The 15593-nt window shown below is 48.1% G+C and overlaps 1 protein-coding gene across 1 annotated transcript in view; it reads left to right on the forward strand.

Annotated features, from left to right (window-relative positions):
* Nucleotides 1–15593, forward strand: part of Creb3l2 (cAMP responsive element binding protein 3 like 2) — a 118131-nt gene that overhangs the window by 81795 nt on the left and 20743 nt on the right. Inside the window, exons 3-8 of the mRNA XM_028866073.2 lie at nt 3550–3725; nt 5228–5315; nt 8231–8415; nt 11050–11196; nt 12049–12107; nt 13276–13344. Of these exons, the coding sequence (XP_028721906.2) occupies nt 3550–3725; nt 5228–5315; nt 8231–8415; nt 11050–11196; nt 12049–12107; nt 13276–13344 (724 nt within the window). The remainder of the gene's footprint in view (nt 1–3549; nt 3726–5227; nt 5316–8230; nt 8416–11049; nt 11197–12048; nt 12108–13275; nt 13345–15593) is intronic.

The raw sequence follows: 15593 nt of genomic DNA on the forward strand, positions 1-15593 counted from the left end.
GCAGGGCAGGCATGTCCATGTGTGACAACTGGGAATATATTAATAGTTTCAAATATAGGCTTTTAGAAATACTATAAAAATGTTACAGAATAAGAAAAAGGCCACAGTGTTCTGAGTGATCAATTATCTTGATCTGTATTTACTGTTCAGGAGAGTTTCCTTTGCTTCTGTCTTAGTGTCTTAGTCCGTGTTTTGTTGTTTGAAGAGACACCATGACCACAGCAACTCTTACAAAGGAAATCATTTAACTGGGTCTGGCTTACAGTTCAAAGGTTTAGTCCATTATCGTCATGGTGGGAAGCGTGGCGGCACGCAGGCAGACAGTCCTGTAGAGGTAGCTGAGAGTTCTACATCCCGACCCAAAGGAGCAGGAAGGAAGAGTGAGCCACTGGGCCTGGCTTGAGGTTCTGAAACCTCAACGCCCACCCCCAGAGACACACTTCCTCCTACAAGGCCACACCTCCAATAATGCCGCTCCCTATGAGTCTTTGGGGGGCATTTTCATTCAAACTACCACAGTCTCCTTTCTTCATCAATCATATATTATTACACCAAGGCTTTCCCTAGTGTACTATGGAACTTTCCTTTATTATTGAAAAGGCTTTGTAAATACATCAATGTCTGTAAACATTTCACTGTATAGATATACCATAATTCACCTCATCATCTTCACCTTCTTCCTGGATTGGTTGCTTCCCACATGTTGTCCTTCTAAATCAGAGTGTAGCGAGCATATTTATGCATAAATCTTCATCCATGTGTTGACTTGTTTCCTTCATGGCAAGAACGCTGGTAGGAACGAGGCGATCTGGGTCCGACCTCAGATGGCAGTGTGGCGGAGATTTACATATGCCAGTTTCCTCGTCTGTAGAGATGATGCCTTTGAGCGTGGGCTTCATTTTAACCCAAAGCATCGTCAACATGGAGGACTAAACTGCAGTACTGGAATGGAAGCATGGTGGCAACACCAGTTGTTTTTCCTCATCTAAGCTGGGGGAGCAGAGCTTGGAGTCACAACTCCTATAGTCTTTAAGAGAGGATGCCTCCTTCTGCAGTCAGGTACCATGGCTGGCTCTGTAGCCTCTGCTCCCAAGACAGCAGTGATTATGTTTTCAGATAGGACCACGGGGCTGAGCATGAAGAGCAGATACTGTCCTTTCCTGTGTCCTACATGCTCTTGTCTGTTGACAACAGTTTTACTCCAATAGAAGAACCAATTTCATCTTCCTTTCGGGCTTCAAGTTCAAGTGTGCTTTTTGCACTTAATTTTGCCTGGTGCGTGTATTGTGAATTAAATTGGGACACAGTCACTTAGATTATAACAATCGGACATGTGGCCTTACCTCACCATTTGCCGGTCATTGCGTGGGGCCATTTCCCCAGGAGTGCCCCTTCCTCTTCATTTTATTATACCCAGAGCTAAATTTCTCCTTACTGTATCCCTTCCATCCTCTTCTGGTGGCAAACAGGGTTCAGTTTGGGCTGCCAGTGTGGATTCTACAGGCAGCATCATCAGCATCTCACTGCTGAGTGAAGAAAGGGATCCACAATCCCCGCCCCCCCGCCCCCCCCCTGTTCTGTCCTAAGTGATCTGGACCCTCTCTCTGCCTCTCCCTCCCTTCCCCATTCTGTCCTCAGCGTGCCTTCCCCGCGTCTTCCTTCCTGAGGACAGCCTTCTAGATCTGAGCCTCCTTGTGGAGAGTCAGTAGTCTTCCTTGGGCTCGTGGTTTGGTTGTTTCTATAAGCTGAGCAGGGTGCCCATCTGGCCAGCAGAACTATGTGTCAAGTACAGTGTGGTCTCCCTCCTCTGGCAGCCATTAAAAGGCCCTTTGTTCCCAAGGAGCCCCTCCTGGTCCAGGATGTCGCCCACACCCTTTGATGGAAATCCCCCCATCGCATTAGACAGACACTCGGCAGATTACAGGACTCACTCTGAAAGCAGAATGCCGCCTTGTGAGCAGGAGCCTAGCCTTTTCTGTGTTCAAAGGAAGCAGCTTATGGAGTTCAAGTTTATCTCTGTGAACTTCCACTTTTTGCCGCTATTCCCAAGCTTCTCTGTACGATTTTTCATGCAACCCCCTTTTTTCTAAAACTGGAGCCAAATTCTTGAGTGTATGTTCATGGTGGGAACTGCTTTGCACCCCTGAACCATTTTATAGGTCACCAAGCAGGCGGGGCTTGTTTTCAAATAGCAGAGGAACAGGTCTGCTTTGTGTGCACCCCTCCTTAGTAAGGCTGGTGTCCGTTGAGGGCTGTGGACTTTGGGAACTGCTGGCCTTTCCTTTTTCTCTGCATGTTTCCAGAGTCTTGGCTCTCCTTCCTTTCTCCGCCCTCTGTTCGGCAGGGTCGGGCTGAGTAATTTGCTCTAAAGCAATTTGGTACTGCTTAAACTCCAGAGCAACATGTGTCCAGTGGCCGAGGAGCCCCAGTGGCTCCATCTTGCTTCTTAGTAGTTACCTCTCCCCAGGCCCAGTGATCATCATGAAAGCCTCGGTAACAAGACAGAACCCAGGCTCACCAAGACCTTGCCCTCCTCCCTAGATGAGTATTTTATCCATTTCAGCCAAGTAAACCCAGAACTTTCCCAGGGGTCTGTGCAGCATCTCTGGAAGTCTGGTTAAATTTGAGATGTAGGCAGGGACACAGAAGAGGGCAAAAACTAGGGAGTGGGAACCGAAAAAAGAAAGGAAGGAAAGAAGGAAGAAAGGAGACAAATCACTGTGGAGAAGTCCTCTGTCCCGAGGCCTTGCTTGCCAACCATTAACCTCTTTTTTCCTTCTTCTGACTATACTAATTTATTCTTAAATAGATAGCATGTTCACTTGGTTTGAAAACCAAGTGTATAACATGTTACGTGGTTAAAAACCTTCCCTCCGATCTTACTCTCTGTGTACTCAGGCCCCTCCTGCTGTGACCAGGAAGTCCAGCACACTAGCTCCTTCCCTATGGCTGTGATGACACACAGTGACCAAGATGACCTATAGAAGAAAGGGTTTCCTTGGATGAGTGTTTCCAGAGGGTTAGAGTCCCCCGGGGCAAGGAATCCAGGCCACAAGTGTTAGAGATGGCGTCAAGAGCAGATGCGAGCTGAGAGCTCACATCTGGAGCTGTAGGCAGGAAGACAGAGAGTGCCCTGGGAATGGCGTGCATGGGCTTTGGAAACCTCCACATCACATCCCCAGTCACACACTTCTTTTAGCAAGGCCACACCCCCTCAGCTTCAAGCAGCAACACCAACTGGAAATCAGGTGTTCAAACATGTGAGCCTCTGGAGGACATTCTTATGTGAACCACCACACCCGGTTTCTCTCTTTTCCATGTAACCCTCCCAACGCTTCTTCAGGCTTGTTTACCATGTCCGGGCATACGCAAATGGAGATCCTATTCTTGCTGCCCATCTCCTCATCCATGTACCTCTCCTCTCACAAACTTGTCTCCCTTTAGTCTCCTCTCGGTCGGAGCAGTGATTGCAGAGTCGTCAGTGGTCCTGTGTCTCGTTTACACCCGCTGCCCAGATGCGCTCATGTGTGGCTTGTCCTTTTCCCACAGAGGAAGTGGAGAGTGAGAAGTGGTACCTGTCTGCAGACTTCCCTTCGGCCACCATCAAGACAGAGCCAATCACGGAGGAGCAACCCCCAGGGCTCGTTCCCTCGGTCACTCTGACCATCACAGCCATTTCTACTCCTTTTGAGAAAGAAGAGTCCCCTCTGGATATGAGTGCTGGGGTATATCCAGTTTTCTTCCTTATAAATATAGCTATCAAAAGGTAGAGATCTTTGGTCTCCGGTAAAGCACTTATCCTAGGAGATGCATGTGTTTGAGGGAGAATGTATGCATGCATTCATGGGTGTTTGTATGCACGAGTATATCGAGAATATGTTATCCACGTTGATTATGGCAACTTTTGAAGGTGTTGTATAGAAAAATCAGTAGCAAAGATGATTCCATTTTTTTACTTAATTGCCATTATGAAATTAAAAACATAGTAGAAGGAGAAGAGTTGTCCATGACATTGCCTTTCATCCTGGTGGGAGAGGAATGGCTGAGGTTATGGTACGGTCCATGCCGTTCAGCAACAGGGTGACTGTGAATGCCAGTTCTACATAGACTTCTCTTTTGCTAGAATGCTCCTGAGTTGCTCTTTCCCAGTCCAGGAACCTCCCACCTGCTGATTCACGCATGCCATGTTACTAGTGGAGATTATAGGAAGGCAGGAGTTCCCTCCTTGCTGAAGCCCCTGGCTGCGGGAAGTAGAATTTAATTGTACTCCACATCTCCCTGAGTGTTTTCCAGTGTCTGATGATGGACCAGAATCACGCTTGTATATCTTCCAGTTCTAAGTTCAGAGCCCCAGTTATAGTGTCTCCAGAAATCTCCATGTAGTCACATCTCCTATCCGCAAGATGTAATGGCTGGTCCTGAAAAGGTAACATATTGGGAGAGCCACGGACCCATCACAGCCTCCTTGTTGAGGAGATCTGGGTTGCAGTTGACCCAGGATTCCTTTCTTACTGCCTATCTAGACACTGGGTGGGCTCCTGAGATCTGCATCCTGAGATCTTTGCTCCAGAAGATTTGCCCAATTGATTTATATGTGTGTGTGTGTATTGTATACGTATGTACCACATGTATACATGAAATCACCGAGGTCAGAAGAGGGCACTGCATCCCCTGGAGCTGAAGTTACAGGTGGTTGTGAGCCACTGTGTGGGTGCTGGGAACTGAACCCAGGTCTGTAAGAGCAGCAAGCACTCTTAGCTGCTGAGTCACCTCTTCCGGCCTTAGTTGGTTTTGAAGTACGTATGTAACTAACGGTTCAGGATCCTGTCCTCTGGCTCCCTCTCTCCTTTCCCTGGTGGGTATTTTATAGTTAGATATTGTCATCCATCATCGAGGAGTCTGGAGGGGTAGGACAAACTGGAAGCCTGTGACTCTGAAGTTTTACCAGAGTATTTTACCATAAATGTCTTTATCATAACACCATTGTCACCACCACTAGTAATAATAATAATAACAACAACGATGATGATATGATAGTAATAATAGTAATATAATGAGCCTTGGATTTTCACTAGAGTTGTCAGGTCCCAGGTCTGGCTGGGAGGAGGTAAGATGAGGCCCATGCCTTTCTGTGCTGGCCCCAGAGTAAGACACAGTTGACAAATAGCCCCTGTTCTGGAAAGTCTGTAACTAAGTTGAAAACTCACGTTTGAAATTCCTTTTCCAGGTGGAATCCTCGTGCCAGACAGTTATTCCTAAGATTAAACTGGAGCCTCATGAAGTGGATCAGTTCTTAAACTTCTCTCCTAAAGAAGGTATGCTCCTCACCCCTTCATTTCTCCCTCACCCCTTCCTTCCCCACCCCTTCCTCCCACACCCTAGGTGTCCATTCTAAAGGGAAGGGAGCACCATGCAGTAGAGGGTTACAGAGGTAGCTGGCTGTATGGAGTAGTCCTGTTCTTAAGAATCTTGATTCCAAAGAAATATTTTGAAAGCAAAACATTTCTATAATAAGGTTATTTCTCTTTACGTCCTTTATTTTCAGCTAAGCATTAGTGTGGTTTGACGCTTACCAAGGATGGGTTTTTAGACCCATTATCAACTGCTGTGACTTGCATGCGGTTGATGAGACCCCCTGTCGGAACCCACTAACACCCCACGGGTACACAGCAGTTCTGAGTGGCTCAGCTGAAGCTTGAGTTTTAACCCTCTGTAAATGAAGTCGGAATGTGTCTGCACAATCAGGGTGGGGCTTTAGCTGTCCTGTTTGGGTAACAGTTGTGGTGCACCCCTTTCCTGCTTGGTAATGTCCACGGTCCTGATGGTGTACCTCGTTGGGCCTCTTGTCATTCATTTTGAACCCAATCGTGCCTTGGAATTGTTTATTTTTTGTTAGTTCTCTACATCATTTTTTTTTTTTTCTGACTCTGTTCTCGTATGAGGCTGAGTTGGGATCCTGGATGCAGACCCTCCGCCTCAGGTGGGCACAGGAAGCTCTCAGTACCTCATTTATACACAGCATGGAGCCCACTCTTCCTAAAATTCTGTGTCTGTTGGTGCCGCACCTTCCTTTTGTTTACATGGTCAACATATGTTTAGATGTACAGTTTGTTGCATGGTCAACAAAGGAGTCAGTATCCACAATTACAGAGAAGGTGTGTGTGCTACAGTGTCCACATTGTATATGAGCATTGTATACAATTTACCTTCCTTACCGTTACGACTCACTCAGGACTGTATTTGAGACCACTGAATCAGGATTGACCATCACTGCCTTTCCTACCTGTAAAGAAGGAAAAAGTTAATACTCTCCATCTGCATCTGTATCGAGCCTTTGTTTCTTAGCATTGACTGGCACACATTCATGCCTTTGAGCCCCAGAGTCTGCTTACAAGCAATTTCTTTCATCTTTTTGGCTGCTCACCACCACCAAACATACCTTGTTCTTTTCACTATGTTGTGATATGGCTCAGAAAGTGTCACAACCCGAACAATAGATCCCGGCGGTGGCGTCAGGATCTGGGGTCAGTGGAGGAAACATGGCAATCCTCCCTCATTATCCTGGATAAAGAGATAAAGAAATTGAATATCCTGGCGTACATCAAAGTTTCTAGGCAGAATAGCTTGCTGTCCCCAGCTCCCTCTGCAGCCTGGGAGCAGCATTTCAAATGATGTTTAGAAATCTGATCCTGAGGCACCTGTGTCCAGATGGGCAGGCTTTTCCTGCCAGCCTGCTTCTTTCTTTTGTGGACTACTCACTGCTCAGAAAGGAAAAACGCGGAGCTTCGGAGCTTAGCCCGTGCTGGGCCAGGGGGCAGAAGAACTCTTGGTGTCCTTGGGAATTCAGCTGGAGTTGCTGGTAGATTAGTGTGATCCCTGCTTTTTTCTTTTTTTAAACATACAGTGTCACATATTCCTGGCATGGGTGAAACCTTGGCAACCCTGGCTAATACTTACGCCACGCCTACTTTCTAGCCAGGCATGTGATATGTTGAAAGGGCATACTCAGCCCTCCCCTGAGCTGCTCAGGTGTGTCAAGCATGCAAGTGCTCTGCAGATAGATACAGAGATGCTGCATGGAGCCAGGCCCCCAGGAGGGGCTTGGGGTGAGGGGCCCTCAAATGTAATCTCCCTCAGCAACTGTGGCTGGCAGAACAGAAAAATCTTGTTCAGAAAAAAAAAGAGGGAGGGAGCTGGGGGTGGACCCCAGGTGATGCTCTCCATTCAGAAGCTCATTCCAACTGCCCTGGGGGTGCTGGCCTGATACATATGGGTGCTCTCACCCCTGGTAATGTGCCCTGAAGAAAGGCTTTAGGGGAGAGGGTACCTTGCACCCCGTTTCTTTTTTCTGTGACTACTTATCTAATGGTCGATGGATGCAGGGTGTCTGAATGAAGAATGCCTGGCCTCCTGCCCTGCAGGCCCCACCAGGCACATTCCTCCAGAAACAAAGGGGCTTTTCTCCAAGGAGTCCACAGCCCTCTCGGGTTGCCAGTTTCCTAAAAGATTGTTTTAAAAACTGCCTACTGCTAACATGACTTGCACATCAACCTGTGTAAACTATCTAAAAAGAATACAGAGAGGCGGGGCATGTAGCTCAGTTGATAGAACGCTTGCAGAGCGTGCAGGAAGCCGTTAATTCCACCCCCAGTACCACATAAAACCAGGCATGGTGAAGCACACTTTCTATCTCAGCACTCCAGAGGTGGGGGAGGGGGCAAGAGGATCAGAAGTTCAAGGTCCTCTTCAGCTATCCAGAATTCAAGGCCAGACTGGGGTACAGGAGTACCTGTCTCAAAATATGTTTCGAAAATAAAATGACAAAGGAACATCATGAAAGGGGTGTCAACACCCTGTCAGGGGCACCCCCCCCCAGGCTACCCCCGGGGTCACCCCTTTGTGTCTCATGCATGCTTGCCCAGGGTAGGTTTGTGCTAGGACCGGGAAGTGTGACTCTACATTCACTTTCTCTCCCTTTTCCTACAAAGAGAGGACAACTGGATACACTATTCTGTACCTTCCCACCCCCACCCCCACCCCTCCCACCCCCCACCTTCTTGCTACATCACATCTTAAAGAACTTTCCAGGTCAGCCTAGAGAGAGTCACCACTCTGTGCACCTACCCCAAGCTCCTAGTGTAGAAACACACACGTGTGTAACTGCCCCCCTCCCCCCCCAGTCTCGTGTTCCTCTTCTGTGATGGATGAAATGCGCTTTCTTCATCCTCAGCCTCTGTGGATCAGCTGCACTTACCACCAACACCACCCAGTAGCCACAGCAGTGACTCAGAGGGCAGCTTGAGCCCTAATCCACGCCTGCATCCCTTCAGCCTGTCTCAGGCCCACAGCCCCGCCAGAGCCATGCCCCGGGGTCCCTCTGCCTTGTCCACATCTCCTCTCCTCACAGCTCCACACGTAAGTATCTTGGGTGGCCAGGAATCCTCTCAGAATGATTTTTCATTCTTGTAATGAAATTTTTGTTTAATGGTTAGAAGTCTTTGTCCATGCGATGTTGCTGTAACAAAATAACCAAGACTGAGGAAGTTAGGAAAGATTCTTTTGGTGCACAGTCCTGGAGGTGGTGAATTCCAAAAGCATGGTAGCCTATATCTACTTAGCTTCTGGGGAGGGTGCTTCATGCATAGCAGAAAGATAGACAGAGGAAACAGGGAGGGGGAAGGACAGGGACCCTCTGTAGCAGCACACCTCCATGGTAACCAAATCCAGTCCAGTGACACCCAACTCACTCCTGCAAAAAGACATCAGCATGTTCTTCACATCCATACTTCTCAATGGCACCCCACTGGGGACCGAGTCACCAGGGAACTTAGGAACCCCAAAGAACATGTTTGTAAAGACTTGCCTACAGATCTCAGTAATTCTTTTTTCGTGTGCACATCTCTAGTCCTTACTTATTTGTTTGTTTTCCAGGCTCAGAAGCCTAAGGCATACCATTTCTGTTCTTTTCCCCTCTCCAAGTTCCACCATGAACACTTGCCATTAATGGAGAGGATGCTTACTTAGTGTGCACTAGGGAATGCCTTTCATCTTTTAGATAAGCGTTCTTGGGTGAAATTTGAAAAGAAAGTCTCTCTGAGATCAAGTTCTTTGATGTCAAGAGCTCAAAAGCATAGTTTAATCTTTGTGTGTGTTGGGGGCTCTTAACCCAGGGTCCTGGGACAAAAATCACAGGTCATCATTCATCCCACACACATGTAAAAGGAGGGGTAGAGAACTCTCATTTTGTTGTTCTAAAGAGGGACTCTGATTTCTATGAGGTCTTAAAATTTGCAGTCAGATTTTTAAAATTAAACTATAATGAATAACACCTTTTAAAGATAATATTCTATTCTTTGAGAATTTCATACATGCCTGCAATGTTTATGACTAACAAATTTAAATGAAATATTTTAAGACGGTGTGGGAACCAACTGTCAGGATAATGTTGAAAGTTTGAGATTCATTTGTCCCCATAAGTTTTAGATGTTAACAACATGTCACCGTTACTGAGAACAAAGGAATTCATGTCCCCTTCCTTGCCTTTTCTGCCTGAACCTGGCTTTAGATTGTTGGAATTCCTTTCATCCTCTCTGTCTGCATCTCCCTCCAGGATTGACCTATTTTGCACACTTTTGAGGGAAGCCCCCACCCCACCCGCCTACTCTTGCTAGCAGCCAGGCAGTGTTTCCTGCTCTCTAAATGCCCCGTGGGGCCCTAATACCCCTACTTGTATTGAACAGCTCATCCTTGGCTGTCTCAGCCTCAGGGGCCCACCTGCTCTGGGCAGAGGCATCTCCCGTTACTTTTCTGAGTAGATAGCACTGCCCTTTACTCAGAACACTACCCCTGTCCTTAGAAGGCATCACTTCTCCAGAAAGCAGCGTCCAAGCCTCATCTTCTCCTCTAAGCCTTTTCTCATCCCGTAAACTCACAAGGATTCTTTTTCTCTGAAAGCTGAATGCTCCTTTAGTCAACATTCCAGCCGGGCACTGAACGGCTCTCGAGATTTTACCGGTGTCCCTTCAGCTCTGAGTCTTGATCCTAAGCCACTTCAGAGATGTCCTCTGTGGCAGGGAGCATGGAGATTAGGCACCAGTGCATCAGCTCGTGTGACTAATATACACACATCACTGTGTCCTGGGCTAAATGCGATGAGCTGTGGTTCTCATGCTCATTGCTGATGGGCAGTATAGGACTCCGGAAACCAGAACTTCCCGGGAAAATGCCTCCTGGGATGTCTCTGGGACTTCAGGCCCCTTAGCTGTCAGTGGAGGGGAAAAGCAAGTGTGGTGTGGAAAGAGCTAGTTATAAAATTAGCCCTTCAGTAGGCGAACAATACAAGTCTTGAATGAAGCTGCACTCCGGGCTGATTTCCCATTACTCCTAAGCCTCCAGGGATGTGGGGTGCGAATTCTACACCGTTACTTTGTGTGTGTGTGTGTGTGCTACATAGTGGGGTGTTTCCTGGGAAAGGTGGATGGAGGCCTCTTCAGCCTTCCCTTTGATTTAGAACTCTTGGGTTTAAAGCCCCCACATGGGAGGGTGGGGAGGTAATGCAGGGCACTTGCTCGGCAAGCGCGAGGACTTTGAATCACGAGCACCCACTTAAAAAAGCCAGGCATGGCTGCCAGCCATGTGCCACCTTGTGTAACACCAGCCCTGGGACTGGGACAGGTAGATCCTGAGAACTCACTGGCCAGCCAACCTAGGAGAGAACATCAAACTTCCGGTTCATTGAGCGACTCTGTCTCACTACAGTTGAGAAGATGCCCGGTGTCCTGTTCTGGCCCCCACATGCACACACATGGGCATACACACACGTGCCCTACATGCATGCACCACACACACATATAACAACACATACTACACATACCATACACACACACATGTAAATAAATAAGTCACCCACACAGGCACCTCTTCTCTCTCTTGTCTTTTTCTTCGAAGCGCCCGCTGTTAGCGACCCATTGTGACAGGTTCTCCACACCCAGTGTTGAGGTCCTTTTCAGCCACGCCTCTCTGACCTGTCTCTGCTCCCTGTCTGTTCAGAAGCTGCAGGGATCTGGCCCACTGGTCCTGACGGAGGAAGAGAAGAGGACCTTGATTGCTGAGGGCTATCCGATTCCTACCAAACTGCCCCTGACAAAATCTGAGGAGAAGGCCCTGAAGAAAATCCGGAGAAAAATCAAGAATAAGGTGAGCTGTTCCACGCTGGGCATTTCTGTGATAGAAAAGGAAGAAATGAGCAGCGCCCCTCCCCACCCCCCCCCAAAGTCCATAGTGGGACTTCTGGTAGCCAGGTCAGGAGCGTAGACACCATCTGCCCATCCTTTCCAGGTCTTTCCGCCCACTGGGTGTGAGCTCTCACACTGGTCCATAGACTCCTTGGTGCATGATAGCCTTTCAGAAGCAGGAGGACATACAAGAATCTCCCTTTACGTGGCTTTTTAAATATCTCAGCCTTCCGATTTTTACGATGTATGTAATATTTTCTTCTAGTTGCCCTATATGTAATTTATAAACAACTGTAGTTTTATGCTGGGTTACTTAAAGGTTTGTTTTTCTTGGTAGTGGTCTGTGATTAAAAACAAACTTTCAGTAGCCACCTGGTCTCTGTCTGGGCTCATCTGTTGCCTCTAGGCCTGAAGGGGGCTGGTGAGGCCCAGGCCTGTGACCCAGGCAAAGAGCAGGAAAGGAAGGCAGAGAGGGAACCAGAGTTACACCTCTGTACCCTCGTGCAGAGCCAGCAGACGGTTTATACACATCCAAGCCCAGCTGGCTGATTTTATATATAATTGAGTCAGCTGAGGCCCAGAGAGCTGACATCATCTTTCTGAGCTATTTCAACAATCAGTCTGTGACCCAGGAGTTTGTTGGCGGGTTGGGAGGATCTGCTGGGGCCAGAAACAGAGTTGGTAATAAATAGATGCGAGTCCACAGTTTAAACAAAGGGGAGCTGGCCACCTAAGTTGTGCAGGTGGCCTGTGTTCCACCCACCCTGTTTTACTTATGAAAATGGAAATTCATCCCCCTCTCCTCATTTCACAGATTTCTGCCCAAGAAAGCAGGAGAAAGAAGAAAGAATACATGGACAGCCTGGAGAAAAAGTAAGCCTGCTCACTGACTGCTTGTGTTTTTAGAAAATAGTCACCAAACAGGCTGAGGGGCTCAGTTTGGCGTCTTTGATCCCCCGTGCATCAGCAGTGTTTTCCTGCCCCCTGGTGGTCATGTGAGGGAACTGCTTATAACCATGGTGTGTGAATCACAGCTTTCTGGCCATGGTCTTGATTGAGTCTTTGCTTCTAGGCTCCTTGAGCAAGCATTAGATAGTGACATTCCTGAAACTCCTCTGAGATGCCTGGCTTCAGCCTACAGGAGCAGTGTTGCTGACCCAGGTCCTATTGGCCTCGAAAGACACAAATCAGACTCGGGTATTTCCTGTACTCTGTAGTACATGCTGTGGGCAGACAAAAAAAAATTTTTTTTTAATTTTTTTTGCAAAAATACATGAAGGCACCCTTTGTTCGTTTGAGAAAGCCCTGGAATGCCCCAAGGGCTCCAAGAGAAGTGGGAATTAAGTACCATCTCTACCGACCCTAAAAAGTAGTTCTCCAGCTGACCAGTTGGGGTGATTTTGAGATAGGAAGGAGACTCTTGAAGACCCATAACTGAATCTTTCTCATTTGTGCATGTGAGATAAGACCCTGGCCGACTTCTAACTGGTTCTAGAAGTTTCTATGGGAAGTAGTGTGTCTATGACCTGGTTTAGGTGTTGGTGAAGTAGCATTAAGGAAGCCCATTCTGTTTTACTGTGTTCTGAAGGCATTCATACCCAAGATTATTTCTATGGATCCCTCTTCTTTGCCTCTCTGGGCACGTGGGCTCCAGCACATCACTGTCCTGGGTTCTGGTCCTCCCTGCCTTTCACACAGCTCTAAGCTTTCTATCAGACCTGGCCAGGAGTGCAGCTCGCTGGTGGCTCTCCATCCTGTAGTGTAGTGCTGGATGAGAGCAACAGGAAGAGGTGAGGAACCAGACTGAGATGCCTGACAGGGCTTATGTGTATCCCGCCCGTGCACACTCCTTCCTGAGGAGAGCTGGCCCGCCGGGTTGTCCCTCTGGACTCTCGTTCTCTTCTCCACCCCAGCGCTCTCAGCTCTTCCTCACTGGCCACCGCTACATCTCTCTCTGAGGTGCCACTCACCTCATCCCTAGCCCCTGGCTGAGCAGTTGCCCGCTGGAGAGTGACAGAGTGCCTTTGCTCTCTCTCCCCAGAGTGGAGTCTTGTTCAACTGAGAACTTGGAACTTCGGAAGAAGGTGGAGGTGCTGGAGAACACCAATAGGTGGGTGTGGCTGGAAGACCATGGGAGGGGTCATAGTGCAAGACCAGAGCGGGAGGCATTCCGCTGAAAATGGGGCTGTGCCTGGATGCTCAAGTAGCTGGGCTCCACTTACTGGTTCTGCTTCATGGACGCCCCCACATGCACACAGGCGTATACACAAATGCACGTGCACACATAACACATACATGGTCTTTACTTCTGAGTGATTGGTGGGAGGATGATCATAGCGAGGACTCTATAAGGGAGTTAAAAGGGAGTGGGCTGGGAGTGTGCCTCAGTCATAGAATGCTTGCCTACCATGCACAAAGCCCTCAGTCCAGTCCCGAGTGACACACACACACACAAAAACCAACAACAACCAAAAAACAAATTAATAAAGAAATCTTAAAAGGGGGCTTAGAGCAGAATGGAGTCCCTAAGTCTGAGTCTCCTGGAAATGACACTCAGTTTTAGAGGTGGACAAGGAGACACAGAGATTTAATTACAGTTAATTACAGCAATAATCATGTCTATCAGTTTAAAAAGATACTCATGGTTTTGTAAGCCTGTTTTCAAAAAATTAATGACTTATATTTCAGTCCCATTTTGAGAAATTAGCTGTGGCTCTGAATTGCTTATTTCTTTTGACATTTTTTATGTCAGTTGCTGTTTTGGACACATTATAGATAGTGACTCACTCATCCTGGTGAGGTGGGGTGAGGTTACCCCCATTATATAGACGAGGTCTGGGGCGCAGAAAGGTTGGTGATTTGCCCAGCATCACCCAGCAGTTCTGCGAATTTCAATATAGGAGGATCCTGTTGGGTTTAACTGTGGCTCACACACAGGGGTTAGGATGGGTAAGACTGAATCATGTTTGAGTCAGTGTGTGTTCCTGGACGTCCAGGGTGTTTACTCGTGCTCTGAAAATGTCGTGCGTTGGTCAGAGTCCTGTTACCCTTAGTGACATTATAGGTCCAATCAATAAAGCAGAGAAAAATTCATTGAGAGCTAAGGAAATAGGGATTAGTCAATATGGGGTTCAGCATTGATGCCTAATAATAAGACTTCAAGGGCCGAGGGGTCAGGTAAATCTTCAGCAGTGACGTGGTGCTTTCCACGGCCACTTTGCGTTTGAAGGTCGTGTCTTGTGTCTCTTGGTTTTTGCTATAACCGTAGGTTGCGAAGATGAACTCTTCTCAGTGGGAGTCCACTCGCTCCCCTCTTGGTTATCTGGAAGGGCACTCACAGAGGGGGTCAGGTGCCCTCTGCCTGATCCCTGTGCCCTCAGACTGCCTGAGGCAGGATCATCCCTTCCCTTCCCTCCCACCAACCTGGTGGAACTTCTTGGGACTGTGGGACTCTGTTTTCACTGCTGCTCCTCTCTGGCCCCATCTTCTGAGTCCCCATCTCCCTCTGGCCCCCTTCTTTCCAGCAGAGGTGACGTCCAGGCTTTTCTGGTCCTCTGGATCCTGCACCTCGGCCATTACTTTAGCATCCCGTCTCCTGCCGGTCTCCTGCCTGTCCTTGCTGCTCAGAGCAGATTTGGCTCTGAGCTGGGGAAGGGCCAGGAGGAAGTCCGTCAACATTGTTCTTGCTGTTTTCTTCCTGGGGCATTGGGACTCAGCTGTTAGGCCTCCCATTGGCCACACGGGTGCAGCAAAGCCTCAGCAGGGCTGTGTGAGGACCAAGAAGGAGCCTGTTGAGGAGAAGGACCCACAAGCCACCTGGCCTGGCACGGGTCTCCGGCCCTCTCCATCTGGCTACACTTTGCTTTGCTTGTTTATTTCTCTATGCTTTTCACACACACACATCCCTCCCCCCAAGCGCCGGGATTACAGGTGTGCACCCCCACATCCAGGCTTGAACATTTTTTTGTTGTTTGTTGGCTTAAATCAGGTATCCACACATCCGAAGGTTCGAATTGGTGTAGGCATCCATTGTGTGCTTCCCATCTTTAACTGCAGATTCTCTTCCGTGTCCGTATTTGCTTAATACAGAGCCCAGCCAGTCATGCCATGGCCTCCCCAAGTCTTGCATGCCTGTGGTACCCTCTAGACAGTCCTGTGTTCATTGTGGACTGCTTTGCTTTGAAGTTAAGTATGAATTCCTCCTAGGTTCCTCTCACCCTCCCCGGGAGGTATGTAAACACGCATTTCCTGGTTATCAGCAGTTTCTAGTAATTACCTAGATAGGTAAGTGTGTAAGGCATTTAGAAACAGCTTTATAGACTCCAATCATTTCTTCTTCAGTTATTGGCAGGGCGTTTT

Source organism: Peromyscus leucopus, chromosome 3 (assembly GCF_004664715.2).
Source record: "Peromyscus leucopus breed LL Stock chromosome 3, UCI_PerLeu_2.1, whole genome shotgun sequence".
Lineage (NCBI taxonomy): Eukaryota > Metazoa > Chordata > Mammalia > Rodentia > Cricetidae > Peromyscus > Peromyscus leucopus.